Source organism: Alligator mississippiensis, chromosome 2 (genome assembly GCF_030867095.1).
Source record: "Alligator mississippiensis isolate rAllMis1 chromosome 2, rAllMis1, whole genome shotgun sequence".
Classification (NCBI taxonomy): Eukaryota; Metazoa; Chordata; order Crocodylia; family Alligatoridae; genus Alligator; species Alligator mississippiensis.
The window spans coordinates 217,568,124-217,594,564 of record NC_081825.1 but is presented as its reverse complement, the minus strand read 5'-3'; the positions used below and the strand labels follow the sequence as shown (position 1 = coordinate 217,594,564).

General features: G+C 47.4%; 1 protein-coding gene and 1 long non-coding RNA gene across 5 annotated transcripts in view; one reads left to right on the top strand and one right to left on the bottom strand.

The window, feature by feature from the left end:
- Positions 1–17,027, bottom strand: part of CAT (catalase) — a 43,316-nt gene extending 26,289 nt beyond the window's left edge. The window contains exons 1-2 of the mRNA XM_006259972.4: positions 16,857–17,027; positions 1,667–1,838 (exon numbers count right to left, since the gene is read on the bottom strand). Coding sequence (XP_006260034.1) covers positions 1,667–1,838; positions 16,857–16,922 — 238 coding nt within the window. The 5' untranslated portion in view covers positions 16,923–17,027. The remainder of the gene's footprint in view (positions 1–1,666; positions 1,839–16,856) is intronic.
- A 2-nt stretch (positions 17,028–17,029) lies between these two features.
- The window catches only part of LOC106739461 (uncharacterized), a 37,975-nt gene continuing 28,563 nt past the window's right edge, over positions 17,030–26,441 (top strand). For 2 of the 4 annotated variants that reach the window (XR_002086880.2, XR_002086878.2), the window contains exon 1: positions 17,054–17,117. This is a non-coding gene — a long non-coding RNA (uncharacterized LOC106739461). Of the gene's footprint in view, positions 17,118–26,441 lie in introns of all 4 variants that reach the window. The other 2 variants (XR_002086879.2, XR_002086877.2) reach the window with 2 other exon arrangements.

The following is a 26,441-nucleotide window of genomic DNA, read 5'->3' as shown; positions in this document are numbered from 1 at the left end:
CATAATTTCTTACGAAGCAAGGAAAAAGAATGACTGAAACTAGGAAGCAGAAATGTTGAAAGCAAAAACACTTCAAAGGAAATTTCTTTTTAAGAGGTCTTAATTACAAACCCATGATTAATCTGACTTGGTGGAGTTTTTCTTGGGGTTTAAATGATGTTTCTGTTCTTCTTTATGCTATGTAGTCTGTCTAATGCTCTTTTTTTTTTTTAAACTTACAGATCTATGAAGAGCAGGAATTATAAATTAAAGTGGTTTTATTATTAAATGCTTTCTACATAATACATTGCAGCTGTAAGTAATATCAGGTAGTTGGCAACTATGTTCCTAAGGAGACTGACAGCTGTGTAAGTGGTGTTAAAAATAATGCATGTAACTTTAGTTTAATTTTTTCCCCAGTTATGTCAAACTTGCTCACCTACACATGGGACACAGGCTAGCAAAAATTCAATGAAGGTTTTGGTCCACAAAGCACAAAAAAGCTTCATTAAAAATACCCTAGAGATCCACATTTTAATTGCCATGTCATAATGCCAGACAAAAATTTTAATTGCCAGACAAAAATTCATATACTCCAACATCAAATGCATGCCTTCCAACAAATCAAGATGTGAAATGCATTTGATTTGAAATAGAACTTAATCATATAAGATGCAATTTATCCAGCATGGTTACAGAATAGCCTACACTATTTTTAAAATGTGGCATTTTCTATTTTATTACATGTAGCAAATACAATAAAGCAATTTTTTTCCTCTCAGTAGCTAAACATTCCCAGTAGCACTACAGGCCCTTCTAACTTGCATAGGAGCTTCTTTGGATGCCCTTCCCAAGATTTCACCTATTTCTCTTCTTCCACTTGACTACTGTCCATTTAAAAATACACCTAACTTCTGCTTGGTATAAATAGAGCACCTTTTGCCCTTCTCCATGATGCAATAGCTAGTTTACCTGTCTGTCAAGTGGGAAGAATGGTGTTGTTTTCATTTCCCCCTAAACCAGGGATTCTCTCTCTCACCTTATAAAAATGTTTTGGCCCAACTCCAATTACTACTATGCCTGTCAGCCTCTAGATGGAAGTCTAATCTATCAAGGTACAGAAGAACTGCAGACTCTTGCAGGCATGCTATACATAGCATGAGGGGCCATCCTGAATTGGCAAAGGACAGATCTCTTCCTATATGTAAGGTATAAAAATAACTACAGAAATATACATGATTAAGTTTTCCTCTGAAGTATACCATGGAATAAATTATTTAAAATATTAATCAAGTTGTGTATATAAACTATATTTCCTCTGGAACTTTTTAAAAATTGATGGTTACATATCCTTAGGGCTGCTCTGTATGACACAAACTACAAAGTTATATTACCAGATTTATAAGGTAGATAGACTCTAACTCAGCGTTCATATCTGTAATTAAATTATGTCAAAACAAAATTAAGTGTCATCAACACTTCGTTTTACATATTTGACTAGGAATATTTCTCTCAAAATTTTCTACCACATTTCTGTAACTTTTGCTCTTAAAGATGGGAGAAGGAGACATGAAGCTCAAACATTGTCACCATTTGCTTACAGGGATGCTTCATTACAGACTTAAGTAATTTGTTTTCTCTAGTTGATTAATACAAATAAAGAAAAAAAAGTGTGTGTTAAACCCACCTGCTCCTTTTGCATGCACAACTCTTTCAGGAATCCTTTCTCTGTCGAAATGAGCCATCTCATCAGTGAAAACCACATCTTGAACCAGAAGAGGTCCCCTTGGTCCTGCTGTCATTAGGTTAAGTTTATCCCCTACTGGGATCCCAGCACCAGTGGTCAAAGCATCTGGCTTCTAAATGAAAACAAAAGAAAAGACCATCAAATTACGGTGATGAAGATAGACGCTTCAAAAGCCTTAAACAGTTAACCAAATAATATGATTTAGTATATAATAAAAGATATGCCGGATTAATCAGAGACATCTAGAGTAACATGCCTCCTGAACCTGAAGCAACTGTATCACAGTAGATTACTTCATCAGAAAGGTTATTGTGGAGGGGGGAGAGAATGATCAACTTTCAAAATGTGTGCTAATATTTAAGACTAACCATAGTATTTTAAACAGGGTGGATTTCATTTTAAATCACAATTTAAACATTGTTTTCTACAAAAAAGTGCATTCTTGTCGTTTGATATCCTTCATTCATTTAACTTCTTCAAACTGCACTTTCAGAGAAAGCTAAGGACTTGACTGTGTACACAAACTTGCAGAGACCATAGGGCTGATGGGTAGGTAAATCAGGTCTGTTATCTCTCATCTCCATATACTGCTGTGAACAAGGATGTTATCTCTGGAGAGAAATCAACCGTTTGAGAACTAAAACAAAACTTCACAGAGATGCTTAATGGGATCTTCTAGACCAACAGTCTCTAACCTTTTAAAGTCAGAGATCACATTTGGAATTTAAAAGGATCCCAAGATCTAACCTGTGCCACCACCCCCTGCCCAGCTGGTAACTGTGTGCAGAGGGGGCAGATCGAGATAGAGGGAGAAAAAAATTATCTGGAGGCAAACCTCCCCAGCAGGTAAGTCTGTGGGGGAAGGGGTTGTGTAGCCCCTCCAACCCCACTTTCAGCACCACCACAGCCCCAGTACAACCCCAGGTTCTGTCGGGAACAGCCCAGCCCCAGCCAACAGCTGCAGCCCACCCCACCCAACACCGGGGGCACATGCCCCCCCCCATACCCCTCCAGGGTGTGTGCCCCTTGAGGAGCCACTCACATCTCTGTCCCGCCCTGCCCCTGCTCCCTCTCACCACTGCTGAAGCCACTCACGCTGCCCTGTGTTTGACAGGACACGTGCCCCCTGATCTGTGTCCGGCAGAGGCAGCTCCCACTGTGGGCTGGGCTTTGCGCCCTAAGCCCCGCTGCAGCCTGCCTGGGAGCGGCTGGACACATGCACACTCAGCACCCCCCAGCCCAGGATTGAGTGCAAGAGGCTGTGAGATCCACTGGTTGATCCCAATTGACCGGTTGGTGACCACTGTTCTAGACTGAGCGCTGAGTCCCATTGGGTAGAGTGGTTTTCTTTAATCTTTACTAAACTATAAAGGAACCTCTGGGAATCCCATATGATTGGGCCCCTAATATAGTCCATGGCCTCTTGTGACCTATTTATAAAACTTTTCTAAAAAGGTTACATGAATATATCATCTCAAATAGTATATAATTAGAAGTTATAATCTCTATAGTATATACAGTAATAAGAAGTTATAATCTCTGTCTTTGAGCTTTAACATATCTTAAATTAAAACTAGTTTATATAGGTTTACTTTTTCCAAGAAAAGCATCCTAACCAAAAAAAAGAAAAAAATCCAATTTCAATAAAAAGTCCATTTTTTTGTTTTGTTTTGTTTTTTTGGGGGGGGGGTTGTTTTTTAAGATTCATTGACTTTTATCCACCCTGATTTTAGAAAAATATAGACTGGACTTAGTAACTGAAAGTTCTAGCATTCAGAGGCAGGTAAATTATTAAGCTCTCTCAACTGCCTAATGTCATCCAACTTGGAAACACCTACAGTCTATTTTGCTTAAATGCTTAGCTGTAGACCTCCGATTCTCAAAAAGGGTTTTCTGGCACACTTGGAAGTGCTGCAACATAGGCGTTGGTCTCATGACAGGAGTGGCCAGTTAACTGCCCCATGCACCTCCTGCATTAAGGCACTAATCACCAAGGCAGGCAGGAGCTGGCTAGTACTGTAGCTCTACCCAGTCTATCCCCCACCACTGTGACTGGGAAGGGCTACACAACACAGACAGCCCCCATCTGCTTTAGGCTGATCAGAGCCCTAATGCAACAACACCATGCGCACATGCCACAACTCTTCCTGAGCTGGCTTGCACTAGGCGCATGGGGCACTTTTACCAGGGGGTAAAAGGCAGCTGAAAAGCACTGAGACAAGTTTAGAAAGCACCGACAGCAGCAATGGATGCCTTCGGGGATCACAGGGGATGCCACCCCATTCAAAAGTGGTGAAGGCATGCTCTGACACTGAAAAGGTTGAAAACCATTGCTTTAGACTTAAAAATGCCAGGGATTTCTCTGGAGCATATCTGAACTCAATGTAAATAATGCTCATTAAGTCCACAGTGCTCCTAGTTTTATGGTATTAGCAGTACTGAAACTCAGAAGTTCCTCACTTTCAAATTTCAGAGCAGCCCTTTGACAGCTTCTGTCTCTTCACTGTTTCTGGTGCAGTTAAATAGAGTATAAATATATGTTGCAAAGCAGACACCTATAGTTAATATGAAGTTTTAAAGTCTTTGAATAAATATTTTTCTCCCCCGAGTCATGAATAAGCAATATGCTAGAATTTTAAATACTAAAAAATTATTACTAAGATGCCTCTTGAAAAGAGAAAGAGATACTTGCATACGAGAATAACAATTCTTCCAGTAGGTTATATCAGTGGTTCTCAACCTTATAGACTCAAAGCAGCTCTCTAAATTCAGCATCACCTTGGTTGAGAATCACTTAGCTAAAAAGATGCACCAGTACATTGGTCCCATATTGTATCGGCACATAAGGAAAATTGACATTGTTGGCAATTGACGTTTTTTGACTGATGTGGCCAATAATGTCACTGATAAATGCCCATGCACGCGTGCAGCCACAGCACAGCACGCAGGCAGCCAGGAGTGCAGCCCAGCAGCATTGAGAGCATTGTCCGGCTGGTAAGTCTGTTGTGGGAGAAGGGACAGGAAGGGGGGCTGGGGGGAAGGGTTATAACGGGGGCAGATCAAGGCCTCTTAGGTAAGGGAGGGAGTAGGAGTGGGGCTGGGGCAGGCGCTGCCCCACTGAGGCAGGGCATGGGACAGAGCCACAAGGAGCTCATCCAGGGCAGTCGAGGGGGGGCGGTGGCTCCCACCGCTGCACGTACCCCAGGAGAGCATGGGGGGGGGAGCATGTTCCCCCCGGATCTGTGCGTGGGGTGAGGGTGGGACAGGGCTGCACAGAGCTTTGCTTGGCAGGGGGGCTGGGCCAGGCTGTGCTTGGGGTGGGTGGCGGCGGCACTGCTATGGCAAATTTTGGAATAGTTGAAGCCCACCCCATGGTTCCCCAATGCTGCACCACCTGCCCTGAGCACAATCCCAGCCCAACTCCCCACCTGGAAGACCCTGGCACCAGCCCCGGCCCCAGCCCACAGCAGCAACCTCCCCTTGCCCCATGCACAGATCTGGAGGCACATGCTCCCCATGCCTTCCTGAGGTGTGCATAGCAGCAGGAGCTGCCCCCTCCCCACTCACCCCCCAGACAAGCCATAGCTCCGTCCTGCACTCTGCCCTGGCTGGGTAGCACCTGCCCCTGCTCCAGCCCCACCCCGACCCTCATCACAGGGGTCTCCATCAGTCCCCTGCGTGCCCCTTCCCTTCCTCCATGCCCTTTTCCCCACAACAGGCTTACCAGCCGGATGCTGCTCTCCAAGCTGCTGGGCTGAATATCAGCAATCAGATCAGTAATTGGCTGATATGACTTGTTAAGAAACAAAGTCGGCCATCGATATCTGCCCAAAAAGTCTCTAATGGTGCACCCCTACTGAGTGAGGATCTGGCCTGCCAGACAATTTCATCCAGTCCACGGGCAGGTGCCCACCAATTAACTGTATCCCACCCAGCCTGCAACTGCCCCTGCTGCGCTCACATGAGTCCCAAGCTCTGCCCACTCCCACCAGGGCAGTATACTGTGCTTCAACACTCATGGGAGGGACAGCCTCGGCCCTAGCCAGCACACAGCACCCAGGTGGGGCCGCTGCTACTACCAGAACTGCTCAGCTGCCCCAGCTCCTCCTTCTGCCCCTGCTGCAGCACTCTGGATAGCAGGTAGGAAGCACTGGGGGGCAGGTAGAAGCTGCAGCTGAGTAGGAAGTTAGAGTTCAGGGCCTATGCCCAGAGAGATGGCAGGAGTGCGGTGGAGCCCAGGTCAGCCCAGTTCCATCACGCTGGGCTCCCCATGGCTCACATGCAGCTCCCAGGACTCATGTGCCACCAGGGGGAAGCCCTGCACAATGAAGCCAGGCTGGCTCCACTCCCTGCTTCCTGATGGAGACCCAGATGCTGCACATATCAACAAGGAGCAGGGCCAGGCTGCTGGCTCCATCACGCAGGGCTCCCCTCTTGTGGCACATGGCTCTGGCTGGGTCCCGGGAGCTGCACATGAGATGTGGGGAGTCCCGCACAATGGAGGTGGGCCAGCCTGGCCCTGCTTCATGCTGCCACATGCCATTCCTGGAGGAAGCGCTGTCAGGGGGCTCCACCTGCAAGGGTCATGAGTGCTCCAAGGGCCTGCCACTTGCTGCTGCTGTCACCAGTGGTGGGGACCACACCACCCCTCACACCCTGGCCACACACCTCCACACCCTGCCCCAGACACACAGCCACACCCCTCTAGAAACCCCACACCCACCCTACCACACACACTACACAAGAGTAAGACTTTATTTTTGAGCTATTATGCAATCACCTCTATATACAGTACACAAACACATGTAAAGCAGGACAAAAATATTTTTGAAGTAAAATTTAAATGCGTTATGTTTGATTTTTAGCATATGATTTGGGTTTTTTCTGGTTCCAAGATGACAACCCTCCCCTTTGTGAAAGGAGTACTTCTGAGGGCAAGGGGAGGGACTTCTGGTGGCAAAGGTCACAGGTTAGGGACGGGACTTCCAGTCCCAAGATGGTGACCAGGGAGCAGGGCACCTGTCAAGGGGTGGGGCTACCCTTGCGGCCCTCAACAGCTGACCAAAACTCATTAAGTGGCCCTCCAACTGAAATAACTGCCCACCCCTGATCTAGCTGTTGTCAGGTGAGGGCAGCAGGGGCGGGACCTCACCCCACCAGACCTCACTCTTTCCTCCATCTGCCCTTCCCCACCCTCATTTCATAGATTTCATAGACATTAGGGCCAGAAGGGACCTCGGAAGATCATCGAGTCCAGCCCCCTGCCCAAAGGGCAGGAAGTCAGCTGGGGTCATAGGATCCCAGCAAGATAAGCATCCAGTTTGCTCTTGCAGGTGTTCAATGTAGGCTCTTGAACCACCTCCAGTGAACCACCAAGTTCATTCTTGGTGCCTGAGGGGTAAAGAACAATTCCCACTGCTAAGGCTGCTCCTCTGGGGTCATGCACACCAGCAACTGAAGTCAACTTCCCTCTTAGACCCTCCTTTTGGTCCTAAGAACATGAGGGGTGCTGGGGGAGACAAGCTGGGCTGAAAAATACAGCTCTGTGGCCCCGTATCGGCCCACGTGCCTTCCACTGGCAGCAGAGGATGCTGCTTGGAGCATGGGCACGGGCAGCAAGGGAGCTGACAGGGGCAGAAGGGGGAAACCAGGAGTCCCAAAAGGAGTAGCTAGAGGTGCCATTTATCCACAAGACACCAGGGTAGGTGTGAGGCACCAAACCAGGGGGGAGTGATGAGCATTTACCTCTTTGTACAGAGGCCAGGTGCCATAGTATCCTTAAAAAGGATCTCCAGTATCTCAGGGTACCACAGCATCCCAGCTGAGAATCATTGGCTATACTTTTCAGAGAATTAACTCCAAGCCAAAATCTACTCTTCTTCCCCCTCCTCCTCTTCCTCCCCAACCACAAAAATTAAATAGTTCAGGAACCGCCAGTTAGGAAAAAGCCAGGAACTGAAGCGCCATCTGTCTCAGTAATGCCAACAATTCTGGATCAATTAAAAAAATTATCTAAATCTGATGTATTATGCTTAAGTTTGAAAGTAGAGAAAGCTTTTCAAATATCCAAGCAAAAAAATATACTATGACCTACATTTATTCAAATGTTTCTATAAAAATGGGTGGAGTCCATTAAATGTTATCAAAGGCTCCAAGTTACAAATTGCCTAAATTCCCACATAAATAATGAAAGCCCTGCCATTCCAATTAACTCTTGAGCTCAGGCCTTGCAAACATGGTACAGCAAGTCACCTTATATAAGAACCACAGCCTTAATACAGAGCGGGAGAGGATTCTGCCATAAGCAGGTGGTTGGACTAGATAAGGTCTCTTCCAGCTGTGTTTTCATATGATCGCATGATGAGCCAAGGGCTTGCACTCTTGGATTATGTTTTGCTATCGTAATATAGCTGCTCGACACAATAATCAGCAAAAAATTTAAACACACAAATTGAGCAATACATCTTTCATCATACTAAACTAGAACTATTTAACTGTATACAGTAACAGTGTACCAAGACTGCTCGGTAGAAAAGATACATAAATCTAGTTTAAATAATCTATTTAACTATAAATCTACATGTTTTAATAGGCACAACCAATGAGAATGCACCTTTGCTTTAGTAAATAAATTTAGTACAAACAGAATTCTCAATTAAAATTACTTGAATCAGGGTGCCCAACTTCTAAGTGGTCCCCCAGCTGCATGAACCCCCTGCAGCCCAGTGCCAGTGCTTCTGCACCAAGCATGTTCCCTCCCCCCACCTCCATTGCACCACGCCTGTTGCCCCCAGCCACAGGCTCCTTTGGTGCAGTGGGACACGCCATGCCACCCACAGGAAGGGGGAGAAGGAGGGAGCAGCAGCAGAGTATCAATGGGCAGAATGAAACCGGATTCAATTCAACAAAGACAAATGCAAGGTACTCCAGCTAGGGAGGAGGAATCCCCAGCACACCTATAGGTTGGGGGATGACCTCCTCAGAAGTTCAGCGGCTAAAAGGGATCTTGGAGTCATAGTTGACTCCAAGATGAACATGAGCCGGCAGTGTAACGAAGCCATCAACAAAGCCAACCGCACCTTATCGTGCATTAGCAGATGCATGACCAACAGATCGAGGGAAGTGATGCTTCCCCTCTATGCAGCATTGGTCAGGCTGCAGTTGGAGTACTGTGTCCAGTTTTGGGCACTGCACTTCAAGAGGGATGCGGAGAATCTGGAGAGGGTCCAGAGGAGGGCCACTCGTATGATTAGTGGCCTTCGTGCAAGACCCTATGAGGGAAGGTTTAGGGATCTGGATCTCTTCGGCCTTCACAAGAGACATCCGAGGGGAGACCTTGTAGCAGCCTATAAGTTTATCAAGGGAAGATAACAGAGTTGGAGATGTGCTATTGACCAGGGCACCCCCTAGGAGTAACTAGGAATAATGGGTACAAACTAGTAGAGAGTAGATTCAGGCTAGGCATTAGAACTAAAGTTTTCACAGTAAGGGTATCCAGAATCTGGAATGGGCTGCCAAGATAGGTGGTACTATCACCTAACTTGGAGGTCTTCAAGAGGAGGCTAGATAGGCACCTGGCTGGGGTCATCTGACCTCGGTCCTCTTTCCTGCGTGGGGCAGGGGGTCAGACACAATAATCCTTCGGTGTCCCTTTCGACTCTACAATCTATGAATCTATGAGTAGGTGCCTGGACCAGGAGCCTGGTTAACCTCTCAGGGGCTGCTACTTGGAAAAACTCATTTAAATCCATTTTTCCATCTAAAGACTTAAGTGACTTCATGTTCTCAAACACACCTTTCCTATGTTCTCAAAACAGGCTGAAATGGTTGGTCTATGGGAGTGAATGGGTAGTTAAATTTAAACATTTATTGGAGCAAGTGCAATTATTTGCCTCTCTTTCTTGTATAAGAAGATACACAAAGACCACTTTTCATTAGATCCATCTGTAAACACCAAAACAACAGCCACAATGCTCCATTAAAAATTTCAAAGCCCCTTAAGCAGTCACAACTCCACCCACTTGAGCACACAAACCTCTTGCATAACTGCACACAAGATTTTCTCCTCTCCATTGCTCTGCAGACCACTTCAGATGGTAATAATAGTTGCAGAACTTGTTGCAAATTTTTCAGGACAGTGACACTTCTAATCTGAGAGCTTTTTGATGACCAGACTAATGGGTAAATATTATAACACTCACTTACAATAATTCTAATATTTCCTTACCTTCAAAATACAGTCCTTCCACGTAAGCCAGGTAACAGGACAGCATGAATAGCTCCTTGACAGGATTTTGTTGGGTATGTTTTACAGGGACGTTAATTTCTCTAAGTGAAAAAGTCTGTATATGAATCATCTTAGAGATCCTTCAGGTAAATGTTATATTACAAGCTATTTTAATAAACAGGTTTTCTTCTTTAATAGACTGCATAGATATTCTGATAAAATGGCATTTGCCTGCAGGATAGTTAAGTTCTTAGTTATCTAGAGTCAACTTGCAGATATGAAAAATCTAACTTATCTGGAAAATCATCACTATACTTGTTCATGCAAGAAAATCTTTCCCTACCCCCAATATTTTCTCCATGGATCAAAGGCTGACACCCTTTCTTTAGTTCTAAGCAGGACACCTCTTATACAATACAAACACTTATTTAGGCTTTCCCAAAACTGTCCTCTCCTGTAGTATTAGAGATCTGCAGATCTTTCTGCTTCCCTCTGATGTTTGCTGTCTGCAGATATTTAGCAATAAGTCTTCAGCCTTCATGTAACAGAAGAGGCACAACCAGACTTGTCAAGTCATTGGAAGGGTGGAGGTGACCTAAGCTACAAAGAGCATGCTAATGTTCATTTATTATTTTTATTTGTCTAAACTCTGAGCCAAAAGGGCAGCTCTCCAAAACTCTAGATTTTTAATATTTGAATTTATAAGCTGTTCAAAAAAACAGAACAAGGTGTTCAGAGGAAATACTCTTCTTTCTACACCACATTTTATTACACATACTGGTCTGCTCACTCGTAACACAGCTGAAGCAGATTTCTCCAACCATGCTGAGATACATTGATAGAGGTATGCTAGTGTTTGACTCACTCTGCCACCTACGACATTGCATTGGTGGCTCAAGTTCATTCTGTGATCTGTCATGACGCCCAGGTCTCTTTCAGTTGCGGTGCTGGCAACTATAGCACTGTGTACGCTTTTGTTACTGTGGATTAGGGCAGCCTAATGTGCATTTATTTAGTACCTCTGGGCATGGGCAACTGGTGCCACCTTAGTCAGGGCAGGCATGTGCTCCCCCCGCGACCAGTCAGCAAACGGGGGGGGGGGGGGGGGGAGGAAGTGACAGGGGTCCCCCCCCCAGTGCAGCCGATCACTGCGGCCACTTCTGGGAGTGCCACAGCGCTCCCACTCTCCGGCTAGTGCTTGCAGGGGGTGTTACTGGCGTTCCTGCCTGCCCCCCCCGCCCATCACCTAAGCAGCAAGCATGGCCAGCCAGGGGGTACACTGGCACTCTCAGGAGGTGCACGCGCACCCCCTACACATCGCCATTGCCTCTGGATGCCTGTACACAAACATGGAGGTTGCCCTGACATGCTGTAATTACAGTGCATGTAATTACTGTGCTCCAGCAGCTTCCCATGCTTCATGTATCAGCATTGAACAAGCTTTAGTTCAAGCACTCCTGCTGCCATTTTTAAGCACGGGGACACTAGTACAGGAAATGCTGCTGCTGCACTTTTAATTAAAGGAGCCCTCGGAGCCACTCTAAAGTGCAGCATCACTCACTTCCAAAATGTGTGTAAAAGTGCCCTCAAATTAGAGGCACTAAATGTAATATGCACAAGTATATTAATGAACATGTAAATGCATTCTATAAGTATTTAATTCTTGCCAAGGAAATTTGCCTCACTGTGCTTGAACATTTCAGGTCTCCTGACATACTTTATTAATAACTACATTTTTTTAATGTTATAGTCCTGATTCTGTCATTCTGTGCAGGTAAAATTTCCATCCAAAGATCATGGGAACCTATGCTGTGTAGGACTAGCCCCAAGGGTTTTTTCAAATATAAAGTCACAAGACTGGAGAAAAACAATGATTCATACCTATGTTTAATTCTCGTTCTGAATGAGACAAACTGAAGTGAGCAACGCAATACCTTTTCATCCTTCAAAAATACATTAACAGTCAAATGAAAGATAGTATTTGATAACATACATTCACATTTTGAATAAAGACCATACTTCTTTACAAGTTCTTATTACTTTATCTTTTTCCAGAGTGATCTTTTGTGGAGACTTCCATGGGTCATGATATTAAATTAATTCTCTTTTATTAACAGCATTATGATTCTGTGAAACAGATAGAGAAGGAATATAGCTGTAAACTAAAAGTTCATGAGGACTGCTGGTCCAGACACCTCTTGATTTCTAGCTCGCCTTTATTCTTTGGGAACAACATGAGTCTGGTGTTTGCACATCATATTCACACATGGAACAGGATTCTTTGGTCATCATTTGAAAGGTTCGGGGGATGCAGTGTAGAACTGTGATAAAACAAAGCATTCAAATAATTTTGCCAGGGATGGCTCTCAAAAATTGGGCTGGACAATCTAATTTTGATACGGTAACATCTAGTCATTTCCTAGTCCAAGATGGATATGAATCTTTAAGTTACCTCTAACAGACTCTGTTAGAATATTACCTAGTAGTCCATAAAATTTTCTGAAGCTATTTACTTTGACATTTGTTAACATGGACACCAGATTTCAACTTGTGGTGTTCTAATACAGTGTTTCTCAACCTTTTAAAAAGTAAGTACCCCCTAAGTTCTGAAAATTTTAATAAGTAAGCCAACACTCAATTTTCCAGAGGATTTTATATTTACAGACTAACATGTGCCATATGTTGGAAGAAGGGCTGTGTATATAAGGCCGTGATATGGCAAATGTCTGATCTAGTGTGGGTAGAATTGCCACCTTTTATACCAGGGGTGCACAACTCGAGTATGTACCTGGGCTAGAGGCAATGTTGGCCAAAGCTAGGAGAGCTGAACCCTGTGCTGTGCTTTATGCAGCGTGCCAAATTATTACTGGGGAACTTAAAGTGCCACACAGTGCACGGCATACCAAATTTTTTGCCAGTTTTGAGAGAAGGAAGGGGCAAGAGAGAGAGACAGAGGAAGAGGGCGAGAGCACCCCATCGCTGTTTCAGACCAAGGCCATTCCCCACGCCCCACACCACTTCAGGACGGGGACGGAGCCGCCAGTCCACTCTGGCTCCAGTCCCCAGTCCTATGGCAGTGCTCTGCTGTGTGAGGCGAGCACTAAGCAGCTAGCACTCCACACCTCCGCCACCCCTGCGCTCCGTCCCCTCCATCATGGTGGCGCTCCAATCCCTGTTATCCCCCTCTGCCTCCCCCTGCCCTGCTCTGACACCTCAGTCCCCGCTGTCATGGCAGCACTCCGCTATGCATCTCTCTGTCCAGAACACTCTGATTGGCTGCCAAGGTAACCAATCAGACTGTGAATAAAGCGTTATGGACAGACAGACTAAGGCTTTTATAATATTAGAATTAAAAAACAGTAAGGTACAGCATAGCCAGCCCCAAAATGAACAAGGCTCCTACTGCTTTCCATAAATCCTCAAAAGGCCTGTAGCTTTCATGACTGTGACGAAAGTAGTGAGTCTGACCAACACCAGCCTGCCACTGTTTTACAAAGCCTATGTGAGAGATGGAAAAACATGGGAAAGAGAGAGCAATGAAGAACTTTATTTTTCTTTTTAAAATATATTTGCTACCCAGTTACAAACAGTTAGTGAAGGTCTTTTTATCTAATGTGATAAGAAAAAGAACATCAGTTTCAAAATTCCATAGTGATAAACTGTGGGGAGTGGTAGAAGGAGGAAGAAATATGAAAATATATGAAGGAAACAAAAACAAATTATTTTTTTCTTAAACCATGTTCCCTTTATTGCTACAACTAAAATAAATGAAACTTCATTTCTGTGCGATTGTGTTTTATTGTTTATGCTTTTGCAGTACTTCGTGAGTACCCAGTTTCATAGCCCCCTGACCCCATTCCCCCCCGTCTGTCAGTCTGGTTCCCCTTGATGAAACGTACCTAGGATGCCAAGGTACCTTGTATGTCAGGCACCCCGGGATGCCACAAAATCTTGGGTGCCACAAGATGTGAGGACATAAGGGCAAGCTCAGGCTCATCCTTGCCTGGCAACTGCCCTGCCTCCACTTCCTTGCCCATCAGCAAGGAAGTAAACACTCCTAGAGTAGAGGTGCACTGATGTGTTGGTCCGATATCGGATCGGCACCGATTTTAAAGAAAATTTACTGCATCAGAAATTGGCCTGATTTGGCTGATTAAATGCCCATGCATGTGCACAGCCGTAGCACTGTATGTAGGCAGCGAGGAGCACAGCTTGGCAGCTTGAAGAGTTGCGTGCAGCTGGTAAGTCTGTTGTGGTGGAAGAGGAAGGGGGAGGGAAGGGATGTGGAGGGGGCAGGTCAAGGCCCCTGTGGTGAGGGAGGGAAGGCATGGGTGGGACGTGTGCCCCAAGATCTCTGAGGTGGGGTAGGGTGGGCTGCAGCTGTGGGCTGGGACTACACCAGGCTCTTCCCAGTGCGTGAGATGGGGGTTGGGCCGGGACTGCGCTCAAGGCGGGCAGCAGCAGTGCTCAGAGGAGGGCAATGGGGGGACTACAGAGAATTTTGAGGTGGCTGCATCCCCCACCCCAATAACTCCTCTCCCAGCACCACCTCAACCTGCCCAGAGCAAAGCCCCAGCCCAGCCCCCACCAGGAAGAGCCTGGCACCACCCTGACCCCAGCCCGCAGCTGCAGCCACCCCATGCAGATCCAAGGCACATGTTCCCCATGCCCCCCCCAGGATGCATGCAGCGGGGGAAGCCACTTCCCCTCTCCATGTCCTCGAGACAAGCTGCAGATCCATCCCACGCCCTGCCCAGCCCAGGGCAGTGCCTGCCCCAACCCCCACACCACTCCTCCCTCACTGTGGGGGCCTTCATCTGACCCCCCCAACATCCCTTCCCTCCCCTTCCACCACAACAGACTTACCAGTTGCACACAGCTCTTCAAGCCAGGCTGCATATCAGAAATCGGATCAGTATCAGCCTCCTTAAAAATTGGCTATCGGTATCAGCCCCCAAAATCCCTAAAAATTAGTTTTTGAAATGTGGTGCTACTGAATACACACAAGTTATGGAGGAGTGCTTCGAGTCTGAGTGGTGCCTTGAGTCAAACAAGGGGTGCCTCAACTTTAAACAGGTTGAAAACCACTGCTGTATGCAATCAGCACAAAGAACAGAAAAACAGAAAGAAACGTAGACAAACTATTTAATAAACTACGCTAAGTTTTAGGATAGGGCACTTGAAAAGGACAGTCTGAACAAACTTTGAGCAGTTTTCCTGTTTGATCAAGTGACTGTTTTAAAAAAGTGCTGAGACAGCAATTCCTTCAGATTGAGAGTTTCTGAAGTGCATACAACATTTCTTGACTTGTAGAAGAGTTAATGCTGATTCAACAGCCTGCAGGACTAAGCCTTTTAAATCTGTAAGTTTGTCTTTCTTCTTTGTTTACCATGAAGAATTAACACTGTAACAAAGTCCAGGAGGACACTGCAGTTGTCAAAACCACCCAGGAAAAAGAAGTTATCTAGATTGAAGAGCCTTGAATACTTTTTGAGTTGTACTAGTGCCTTGCACAGGCTTTTTTTAAAATGTCCCTCCTCCGATTTCCACTGCACTTCTTCATACCCCCGATGTGTCCGCATGACAACCAAGATAAACGCAATACCTACAATCTGTTCTGTAGCAAACACTACTCCAAATACCAAAAATCCATGTTGTGATGTGTACTAATCATTTTGTGAAAGCCCAACTCAACTCTTATTGATCCGTCTCCTATTAGAACCTCAGTTTTCTACAACAGTTCTTAAATTTAACTTCATTCAGACACTGGGGACCAACCCACCTATCAAGTCAGTGCTATTTAGTTTAAAGGATAGTAAATGCTTAGATTCATTAGCAGCTGGATACTGCCTTAGCACTTCGCTCCAACTCCCCAGCCTCACAAAACACCACACCGGGGAAAAAAAGCAAAACCTCTGCTTTAATTTGATGCCTGCCTGGGAGGTAAGTGACAGAAGCACTGCAGGGCGCCATTGCTTGAGCAAACCCATTGTCCGTACAGGACTTTAAGCACTATTAGAAGGTGTTATCAGCACTATGACTGTCACAGGATCATAGAAAGCGAGGGCTGGAAGGGTCCTTGGGAGAGCATCTAGTCCAGCGTTTCTCAACCCGTGAGTCACGACTCAAAAGTGGCTCACACCAATATAGAAAGAGTCCCAAACTTTAGAAACGAATTCTCCTTTCTAGGAGAAAAACGTGGGAAACACGGGATTTCCCTTGCAGGCTGGCAGAGTTGCAGCCTGCCAGGGGCTGCTTGAGGCTCCCCCTACCCCACACACTGTGAGGCTGGGGCCAGCAGGGCAGCAGCGAGGGACCAGGAGCTGTTTTCGACTTAAACTATTTACTGGGTCAGGACTGGCCGTGGATGTTTACAAACCGGGCCTGGTAAAAACAAGAAAAGGCGAGAACCGCTGATCTAGTCCAACCCCCTGCTCAAAGCAAGGCCAGCCCGGCCGGGGCCCCTTGGCTACAGCCTGCAAGGAGCCGGCGACGCCCCCCCCCCCCCCCCCCCCGGGCAACGCCTCCAGGGGGCGCCCAGCGTCCTGGCCCCGCCCCCCGCGACTCCCCTTGGCCGCTTCCATCTCACATTGGCCGCTGCCATGTCGCCGACCCCCCCCACAAGGTTGCAGCTCTCAGCGGCCGCCGCCCCCCGCGAAACGTTCCATCTCACACTCCAGCCGCTGCCATGTCGCGGCCGCCCCCCTTGGACGGCACCATCTCACAGCGGCCGCTGCCATGTCGCCGACCCCGCCCCCCCGGAAGGTTCCATCTCACAATAGCCGCTGCCATGTCGCTGCCCCCCCACCTAGCACAGGTGGTTGCGCCTCGCGCGGTCCGTTAAGACGGCAACGGCCGCGGCGAAAGATGGGGGTGGGGGTGCGGTAGGGTGCCCCGTGCTACCTGCGAGCCACGCTGGTCCTTCCACTGCTTAAGCTGCTGCGAGGCGTGGTCCGAGCTGCCGGCCATGTTGCGGGCTCCAAGACCCCCGAGCGGGCTGGAGGAGGCGAGGCGCTACGAGCAAGCCAGCTGTCGCCTGTGAAGCGCGGAGCGGAACGGAGCACAGCTCAGAACAGCACCGACTCCTCGCCTGCGTACGACAGGCAGGGATAAGATCACCGCCGCGGGCGGCTACTACTGTCACCCGGAGCGGGCCCCTCATTGGTCAGTAGCTTCGCCACCTCGGGCTCTGATTGGGTGTGGCGCGCGCCAATTAGCGAGAAGGAACCGCCTCTCCAGGGAGCGGGGTGGGGGGGCAGGTCTGGCAGTGTCTGTGCTCGCCAGGGGGGGAGGCGTAGCCTGCCTCACTACTTGATCGCCTTCCTGACGGCTGAGCTTTTGCAGGGGTTGAGCACAGCGGAGACCCTGGGCAAGCTGTAGAGCCTCCAAGAGCTCTTGTCGGGAGGGGAAACCCTGGTATCCCCCTTGCCAAGTGCAGCGTTTGGGAGTTGAGAATTGCTTCTGCTCTTCTACTTTCATGGTGCCCGAGTGAGAGGCGGTGGAAATTGCCTCCTGCCGCCCACAGACCCCTGGCAGGAGGAGTTGGGTTCCAGCACTTTGGTTGGCAAGTCGTATTTTTAGTAGCATTGCTTGTTTCCTGCCTTATCTTGAAGGGGGAAAGGTTAAACCGCCGTCTGGCCTGTGTCCACAGTCTCGTGATCGCTTCAGTTTCCACTGGGACCCGTGGACCTTTTGCCCAGCAGGCCACATCTCTCTTTCTTGTGTTAGCTGAAAATGGGAGGACTTTTTAACCCCACACAGGTCTGGCCCTGAGATTACTCCATTAGTTGGAGTAACTACCGTGTCTTTCCAGCACCCCCTCCCCCACTTTTTTTCCACTGCTGGGTTTTGGAGTAGCTTTTGCTGGATGGTGTTGCTCTAAAGCACTGGTTCTCAACCTTTTTTGTGCCAGGACCCATTTGTAAACGTCCATGGCCAGTCCTGACCCAGTAAATAGTTTAAGTAGAAAACAGTGCCCCCAACCCTGCAGGTGCTCCTAATTCCCAACCCACAGCCCCCACATCCCCAGCCCTGTGGATGCCCTTCACTCCTGACCCACTGCCCTCAGGTCACAGCCTCCCAGTGTGTGGGGTGGGCACATGCTCCCCCAGATTTGTGCACCCATAGCAGGCACAGGGCTGCAGCCTGGCTGGACTGACATGGACAGGAGCCACCTCCATGGCCCAGCAGGCAGGACCTGGCACAGGAGGATGGAGCAGAGCGGCAAGACTCCTTACCTGCCACCCCACCTCCTCTTCTGGGTAGAGGCATGGCATAAGGGGAAGGGACAGCAGTGCCTGAACCAAGGCGGGGAGTTGCTGTCCATTCTGCTGACTGCCGCACATGCAAGTGGCGCCTGATCGCCCTCTTTCCAGGGGAAACCTGCCATTTCCCACATTTTTCTCTTTTAAAAGATAATCTATTTTTCAAGTCAGTTCATAACCCTTTTATATATTTCTGCGACCCACTTTTGGGTCACAACCCACAGGATGAGAAATGCTGCTCTAAAGGCAGAGGGACAAGCTACAGTTCTAATTGCTGTTGTTTTTGCAGCAGTAAACCTACTACCCTAGGACAGGGGTGGGCAAAATACGGCCTGCAGGCCAGATGCGACCCACCAGCCCATTCTACCTGGCCCGCGGGGCCTCTAAAAATTTTAGAAAATTAATTTTTATCTGCCCCTGGCAGATAAGTGGCAGACAGTGGCAGCAGGACCCAACAGGAGCCTGTGGTAGAGCAGCAAGGCGAGCCTGGCTCCACCTTGCCTCTCTCACCCTCAGCCCCAAACCCTGAAGCCTGGAGTGGCTACCTGCCCTCATCTGAGTAGAAAGTAAGGCAATATTGGATGGAGTGGGGGGAACTGCTGGAACAGCCCAGGGGCCAGCCCCTGGTGCATCCCAGGCCAGGCTGGAAGCAGCGGGGCGGAGGGAAGTTGCTGCAGCTGGCGGGGAGGGCTTGGAAGTAGTGGGGGCTGCGGGGCATGGCAGGAGCACACGCCACTCAGCCACTGCTTTTTGCCAGTGCTGACACAGCTGGGCCCATCTCATTCTGAGTGGCAAAGCAGCGGCTGGGCTGGATTTGCCACATGCTGCTCAGGAGTGGTCGGGACAGGACCAGCTGGGTCGGCACCAGCGAGAAGCAGCGGCTGAGCCACATGCCGCTTGGGGACTGCCCAAGCTCAGCCATGGCTTCCCCTCCCCAGCAAAGCCACGGCTTCTATTTACCTCTGCTGGCCAGTCCCAAGTGGCACGCAGCTCAGCCGCCACTTCTCCTCTTCAGTGCTGACTCAGCCAGGCCTGTTGCATCTCAAGCGGCACGCAGGGAAGCAATGGCTGTGCCGGCTTTGCTGCATGCCACTCAGGACCAGACAGGCCCCACCGGGTCAGCACCGGCAAGGAGAAGCAGCAGCTGAGCCACGTGCCACTTCCTTGCACCGCTTGAGACAGGTTGGCACCAGAAGGGCAAAAAGCCGTGGCTGAGCCTGTGCCAAGCAGCATGCTAGGAAGTGGCACACAGCTCAACTGGCTCAGCCACCGCTTTTCCTCGCCAGTGGTGACCTGGCTGGGCCCGTCCCGTCCTGAGCAGCACGCAGAAAAGCCGGCCTAGCCACTGCTTCCCTGCATGCTGCTTGGAATGCGACAGGCCCGGCCCAGGCAGCACCAGCAAGGGGAAGCGGCAGCTGGGCTGTGTGCCGCTTGGGACTGGACAGGCCAGGCCAGCAGAGGTAAGTGCACAGCTTTGCGCAGCTGTTCCCAGAGCCCCAGGGGCTCCTGCCGTGACCCGGCCAGGCCAGGCTCCACTTTGGGTGCCGCTGGCAGCCCAAATGTGGCCCTATCTGCAGAGCTCTGAGGCAGTCCCCACTCCCCTCCTAGCCCCACCTCTCCTCCAGCTGCCACCTTCCCAAGGGCTTCCCCGTACACCTGCTTCTCTCCATGCCTCTCTCCCTTTCCCTCTCCCTCCTTCCTTCCCTCTCTCTTCCTTCACTCTCTTCCCTCTATTTTTTTCTTCCCTCTGTCTTCTCTCTATGAAGTTTTATTTATGGTCACTAGGTTTAGAATTTTTAGAAAACCTGGTATTTACCATACAACAGAAACATTTATGATTATTAACTATATTAATATGCAGTGTATCCTGCCACATAACCCCTGCCCCAGTTTTCTTTTTTTGGCATTTCAGCACTCCAGAGCCTTACAAGGGGGTCTTGGCACTCCAGCCAAAAAACATTGCCTACCCCTGACATAGATCATGTGACAGAGAATAACTTCCAGTTCCAAGGCCCTACTACCCCCTCCCAAAAGGAGTACTTCTGGGGGCAAAGGGAGGGATGTCCAGTGGCAAAGGATAGAGTTAGGGAGCAGGACTTCCAGCCACAAGATGGCGACCAGGGAGCAGGACAACTGTCAAGGAGCGGGGCTACCCATGCAGCCCTTGACAGCTCACCAAAATTCATGAACTGGCCCTCCACCTGAAATAATTGCCCACTCCTGCCCTCGGAACATAATGACCCAGGAGGCTCAATCCAATCCCCTGCTATCACAGGCAGCCACTCCCTATGATCCTTTTCATGTACTGGTCAGACCATTTTAAAAACATAAAAGCTTCCAAAAAAACCTGAAACTCGCATGTTCCAACATTCATTTCACCACCCTTACTAGAACTGTGCTTTTCTGATAGAACCCTAATCATTTCCAGGCCATACTTATTCAGCGTCAGTCCATTCTCTTTGGTAACATCTGGGGATTATATAATCATATGCAGTTTACCATATGTAGTACTATATTATGATTGTACTCTTGTAGAGGCCTTGACCAACTTTGTTCCTGGGGCAGGCCTAGTGAACTGAAAGTGCTGAACTACTAAGACAGACAAGGTTCTTTGTGTGAATCTGATATCTTTTATTAGACCAACTTAAATAGCTGGAAAACAATTTTTTAGCAAGCTTTCAGGTTTAAAAGCCCTTCATCAGGCTGAGGAAGTCTCTGCACTTGGTGTGTGCTCTTCCTGAATGAAATGAATAGTAAAAAGGCTAGGCTGGTCTACATGCAAGATAGGCAATCAGTGAAGATGTAAATTGAGGAGTCAGTGGGTGACAGACAGGCTGGGTTGGGGTGGAGAAGGGGGGTGAATGTAGCAGTTAAATAGTGGAGAGGTACCTTGGGAGTCAGATGTCAGGCAGCTTATAATGTGTCATAAATCCAATGTCTATATTTAGTCCATGATTTTTAGGTTGATGAAGTGAAGTTCATAGGTTCATCTCTGAGAAGTGTTTTGTAAGTTATCTTTGAGGATTAGAACTGAGAGACTGGAGAGAGAGTGGTTTTCTTGTGAGAAATGTGCCCCCACTGGTAATTGGGTATTATTGTCTTCGATAGATTTCCGGTGTGCATTCATTCTGGTGCGCAGTTGTTGTTTGTTCTCTTGTACATATTTTCCATCAGGGCACTTGGTACACTGTATGAGATATATTACATTTCTGGAGGTGTAGCTGTAAGACCCAGGAATGGTGATGGGTCTGTTGTGGGGTGTAGTAATTGTGGGGTGGTGGCAGGTTTTGCATTTCTTGTCATGGCATGGACTGGATCTATTCGGTATGTTCTGGGCCTAGGGAAGTCTGCTTCTGGTGATGAGTTTAGCGAGGTTTGGTGCTTGTTTGAAGGCTAGGATGGGTGGTTCTGGGAAGATCTCTTTAAGAATAGGGTCTTCTTCTAGTATGGTTTGCAATTGTTTGAGGACTTTCTGTATGGGTTTGAGGGAGGGGTAATATGTCATAACCAGCGGCGTGCGATTCATGGGGGGGGTTTCTTCTGTACTGCAGCAATTCTTCATGTGATATCCGGTGGCTCTTTCAAATGTGCGATCTATCTCTCTGGAGGAGTCTCCTTGTTGGGTGAAAGCCTTTTTAAGATTGGCAAGGTGGCAATCCTGGGTGTTCTCCTCAGTGTAAATTCAGTGGTATCTGATATATTGATGACATCTTTACCATTTGGACTGAAAACCTTCAATCTCTGATTGAGTTCCATCAGAAATTCAACAATCATCATCCCTCCATCTGACTATCTCTTGAATACTCCAGCACCAACATCTCCTTTTTAGACACAATAATCAGTATCCAGCATGGTAAAATACAGACCAAGTTATACAAAAAACACACAGACCAACATACATATCAGCACAGAACCAGCAATCACCTCAAACACACCAAGAAAGCTGTGATATACAGCCAAGCCCTCAGATACAGAAACATTATTAAGTACCATAGATGGATGAGGAAACTAATCCTGCCTAAGTAGCTACAATTAAAGGTAATGCCAAAGATAAGAAGTTTCTGCTATTAGATTTGTCAGAGTATTGTTTAAGTGGATTGGTCTGCCACCAACAAAATAAGTCCTGCCTACTAATTTCCTTTCAGGTGACCCCAGTGAGAGTTGATTCAGCTCAGTGTAGTACTGAATGGCTCAGAGTGCACCTGAGCACCACTCCAGTGCCACTCCCAGGTTCTCCCAAGATAATGGGAACATAGATTAGTGATTCTCAATTAGTGTGGTGCAGCACCTATTTAAGGGTGATTCACAAATTAAACCTAGAGATTTCAAATAAGAATCTATACTGTCAAAAACATTCTGACGTGTGTCCTCTTTCTGTCTTTGCAACAGAAGTGCTCTATTTTTTCATTGTCAAGAAATGAGTAAAAGCTGAGACCTGGTATTTTCTGAGACGTGCCTTAAATCTAAAACGTTGAGAACCACAATTGTAGATATGCCCATTAAAAACCATTACAATGACCACTTAAAAAGTAGTTCGAGCTGTTTTTTTTCCAAGATCACAAAACAAAGGGACTTCCTGAATGTTCCAGCGTAGTAACATTCCATATAAAACTTAACCCTTGAGCCCTCACTTTCAGAATGGATTTGGATAAATATTCCACTCCTGTGCTCTGGAACTCCAAAGGAAAAGTGGGAAACTTTTGCCTTTGACTTTCTTATACTCTTTTCCTTTCTGTTGTTGTGGTGGATGTTTAGTGCTATACCAATCAAGTATATTTGGATTGTTCAAATCATCTTCTAGTCATCTAAGGAATTAATTGGAAAGGGGGTCAATTTAACAACATACTATTAAGTGACAAATAACGAATGGAGTCCCTCCTTTGAGCAACTGTAGCCATCATGGTGCATTCCAGCAGGGGAGTAATGCATCCATCTGGAGGGGACAGTGGCATGGTCACATACATCCTCCTTCCACATCATAGGTAACATGCTGAGAGCTCCAGTTCCCCTAGCCCCAGAGTCCTGGTTCCCAAGCAGTGTCCAAAGCAGAGCTGGTGAGGCAGCAAGCGGGGCAGCAAGCAGGGAACAGGTAAAGAAGCCCAGCACCCTGTACTACAGTAGCCCTGGCTGGAGTGGAGCAGGAGGAACTCTGGGTCTTCCCCTCAACCCCGGGTCAGCTGGGGACAATGGTGGCAGTGGGTCTCCCTTTCTGCACCCAGAGGCAAACCCTGCTGGAGAAGGGGAGGGGATTGATGGTGTCTGTGCTGGAGGGGAGAGACTGCCAAGAGTTGGAGGGGGAGGGAATTGTACCTGCTTTGGGGATTCAAAATGTCATCAACAGCTGCTCTCATGGCACGATCTGTCCGTAGGCACAGCTGGGCTGTAATTACCCCTGCAGAACCGTGGCTTCTCCCACGCCCCCTTTTTTCATATTCCTGGATCCACCAATGATTTCCAGTCACTATAAAAAGATGATCCCTTCTAAGGACTCATCAAGAAGAAGAAAAAAAAATGAGGAAATAGAACAATATGCAAATTATTTAAAAATCAATTTTATTTACTTGTAAGCAGCAGAATGAAAGTGTGTCTGTAAGACGGACTGAACTGTTACCTGTCAGGTCTGTCTTCCTGAGGGAGGCCTGGCACCCAGATTGCTGGACTTACAAAGGACTTTTTCTATTCCCCCCCTCCCCTTCCCTCCCCCCCCAACACATACCTCATCTAACCAGAACTAAGCAGAAGAAAAGTTTAATAGGCATCTGAGAGCTTTCTCTTCCTTTTTCTTTGTTCTCTTTTTTCTCTTTTCTTTCTTATCAGACTAAGCTCCTTCAGAAAGGTCCCTCTTTCATAGAACCTCCTGTAACTTTTAAGTTAAGAACTGTGCTGGAATAAATTTAGGACCGTGCCATAAAGAGTTAAGAGTTGTACTTTAGAACTAAGATTTTAGAGTAATACTCTGCCGGCATGAGATCTGAGTGACTGTAAAAGAGGCTTTTTGATAGTAATCATTAGTGTGATAAGGGAAATGGAGATGTCTGGAAACCCCCCCCCCCCCCCCCCGCTTAGCTGCTCGCCTGAGGCAGGAGAAACCCTGCAGGTTAGAGAGATGGGTAATGAAGAAGGGAAAATGCCCCTGGGAAAGAGGGTGCTTCAAGGGGGAGAATCTCCTGACTGAGGCAGGTTTGAGTTTTGAACAGTATTGCACCACTCTTAAGGCACGTAGTAGTGCAAAAGATGCAGCTGCTGCCTGGGCAGTGTTTTATGCATGTTTGGAACTGATTGAAATGTTAAAGGGGAAGCAGGAGCTGGAGCTGGAGCTTGAAAAAGAACAGTTACAATAGCGTTTGAAAGACTGAGATAAATGGGTGTGACTTTATAGCAGAAAAGCTTAATCTTGTAACAGAACTGAGAGTGAGAGCCTCTGGGGCCTGTGAATAGGCTAGAAGCAATACAATGCATGTTGGAAACATGTCCCTGTGGAAGACAAGATGATTGAGAAGCTGGGCATGGTGATGGAAGAAAAGAGAGAGGTTGGAGCAAAGGGCAGATTGTTATGGAAAGGATCATGGCTATCCAACTTCTAAGCCCCAGAAGGCCACACACCCTAAGGACTGCTTGGATGTGGGAGGCAGCAGGCTTGCCAGGACACCTAGCTGTGTGAAGTCTGTCGTCCCCCCCCCCGGTCCCTATATGCCAGGGGTGGACAAAATGCAGCCTGGGAGCCGGATGCAGCCTGCCAGGCCATTCTATCTGGCCCACCGGGCCCCTAAAATTTTTAGAAAATTAATATTTATCTGCCCTGGGCTGCCTGTTATGTGGCCCTTGATGGCTTGCCAGAACTCAGTAAGCAGCCCTCTGCCCAAAATAATTGCCCACCCCTGCCATACACCCACATGGATATCTCCCATTGCTGCACCAGGCACCCCACTCTCTGTTGCATTGCTCAGGCTTGAGAGTGTGACACCCTCACCTGCTGCAGTGCACAGGCACATGAGTGTAATTCCCCTCTCCTCACTGCAACAATCAAACACACAAGCACAATTCCCCCACCCTGTTGCAATGTGGGCCCTCATGGGCACCTGTCCTACCACTGCTGAGGATGCTCCTGCCCCACTGTTACACCAGGTGGGCATTATCCCGTACGCGTGGCTCTGTTCCCCTCGCTCTCCCACACACAGCCCCAAACCCATCCTCAGAGCTCTGTGCCACTCTCCATAAGCGCCCCACTTCCTGGACCAGAGGCAAAAAGCAGCCACCAGAGGATGTGAAACCTAGACTCTGGCTGCTGTTACAGCCAAAGTGATGGGGGCAGCAGCAGAGCAGGAACCCAGGGGCTGCAAATTAACCCCTCGCAGGCCACCTTCAGTCCACAAACTGCCAATTGGACAGTCCTGGTGTAAAACTGGGAACATATTAATAAATTCCAATTTGATGCAGTTGTGGCTGGAAAGTCAATGGAAAAACTCAGAGAGGCTAAATATCAAATCTACAAGAAAGAGATATTACTTTTGTAATTTCATTTTGCATGGATTTAAAGAAGGGAAATCATTATGTGTTAGAGGCCATAGAGGAATATAACCATAATGGGCATGATAGTCTAGGAGTCTTTTCTTTAAAATGTACAAGTTTTTAAAGTATCTATTTTCCAAGTGAGCATTTCAGAAGCTATTTGAGTTTTAAAAGTAAATACCTGATTCTTTGGTGATAGCAGTACATTGTAATGTAAAATAAAGGAAGTTTCCTACAAAGAGATAGTTGAGGAGTTTAGCTAAACATAGTTGAAAAAATCTTTTTCCTATTTACTACTGGCAAAAAATACTCATTTATATATTTCTGCTTCATATATTGACATGAATATGAACTGATTTTTGCAGATTCCAAAAGCAAACACATTCAAGTCAAAACACATTTAGTAATTATAACTTTATGAGAAAAAAGTATTCCATGGGTTTCCCGATGTCTCTTCTCAGTTTGCCTGTTTAGATTACAAGTTTCTGCAGCAAAGTATCATCACATCAAACCTCTTCTCCCTCAGAATATTAGCTAGTGGCCTGTATTTGGTCAGTTTTCACTCCCAGGCCTCAGCAAAAACCTGCTACCGGTCCTCGAACAGGATGGTCCCATTGATCATCAGGACCCTTTGGTTGTCTTTGTTCATTCCACAGGGGTAGCGTGGTTCACAGCTATTGGTTTGAATGTTGCTGAGATGGCTTTCATCAGCCAG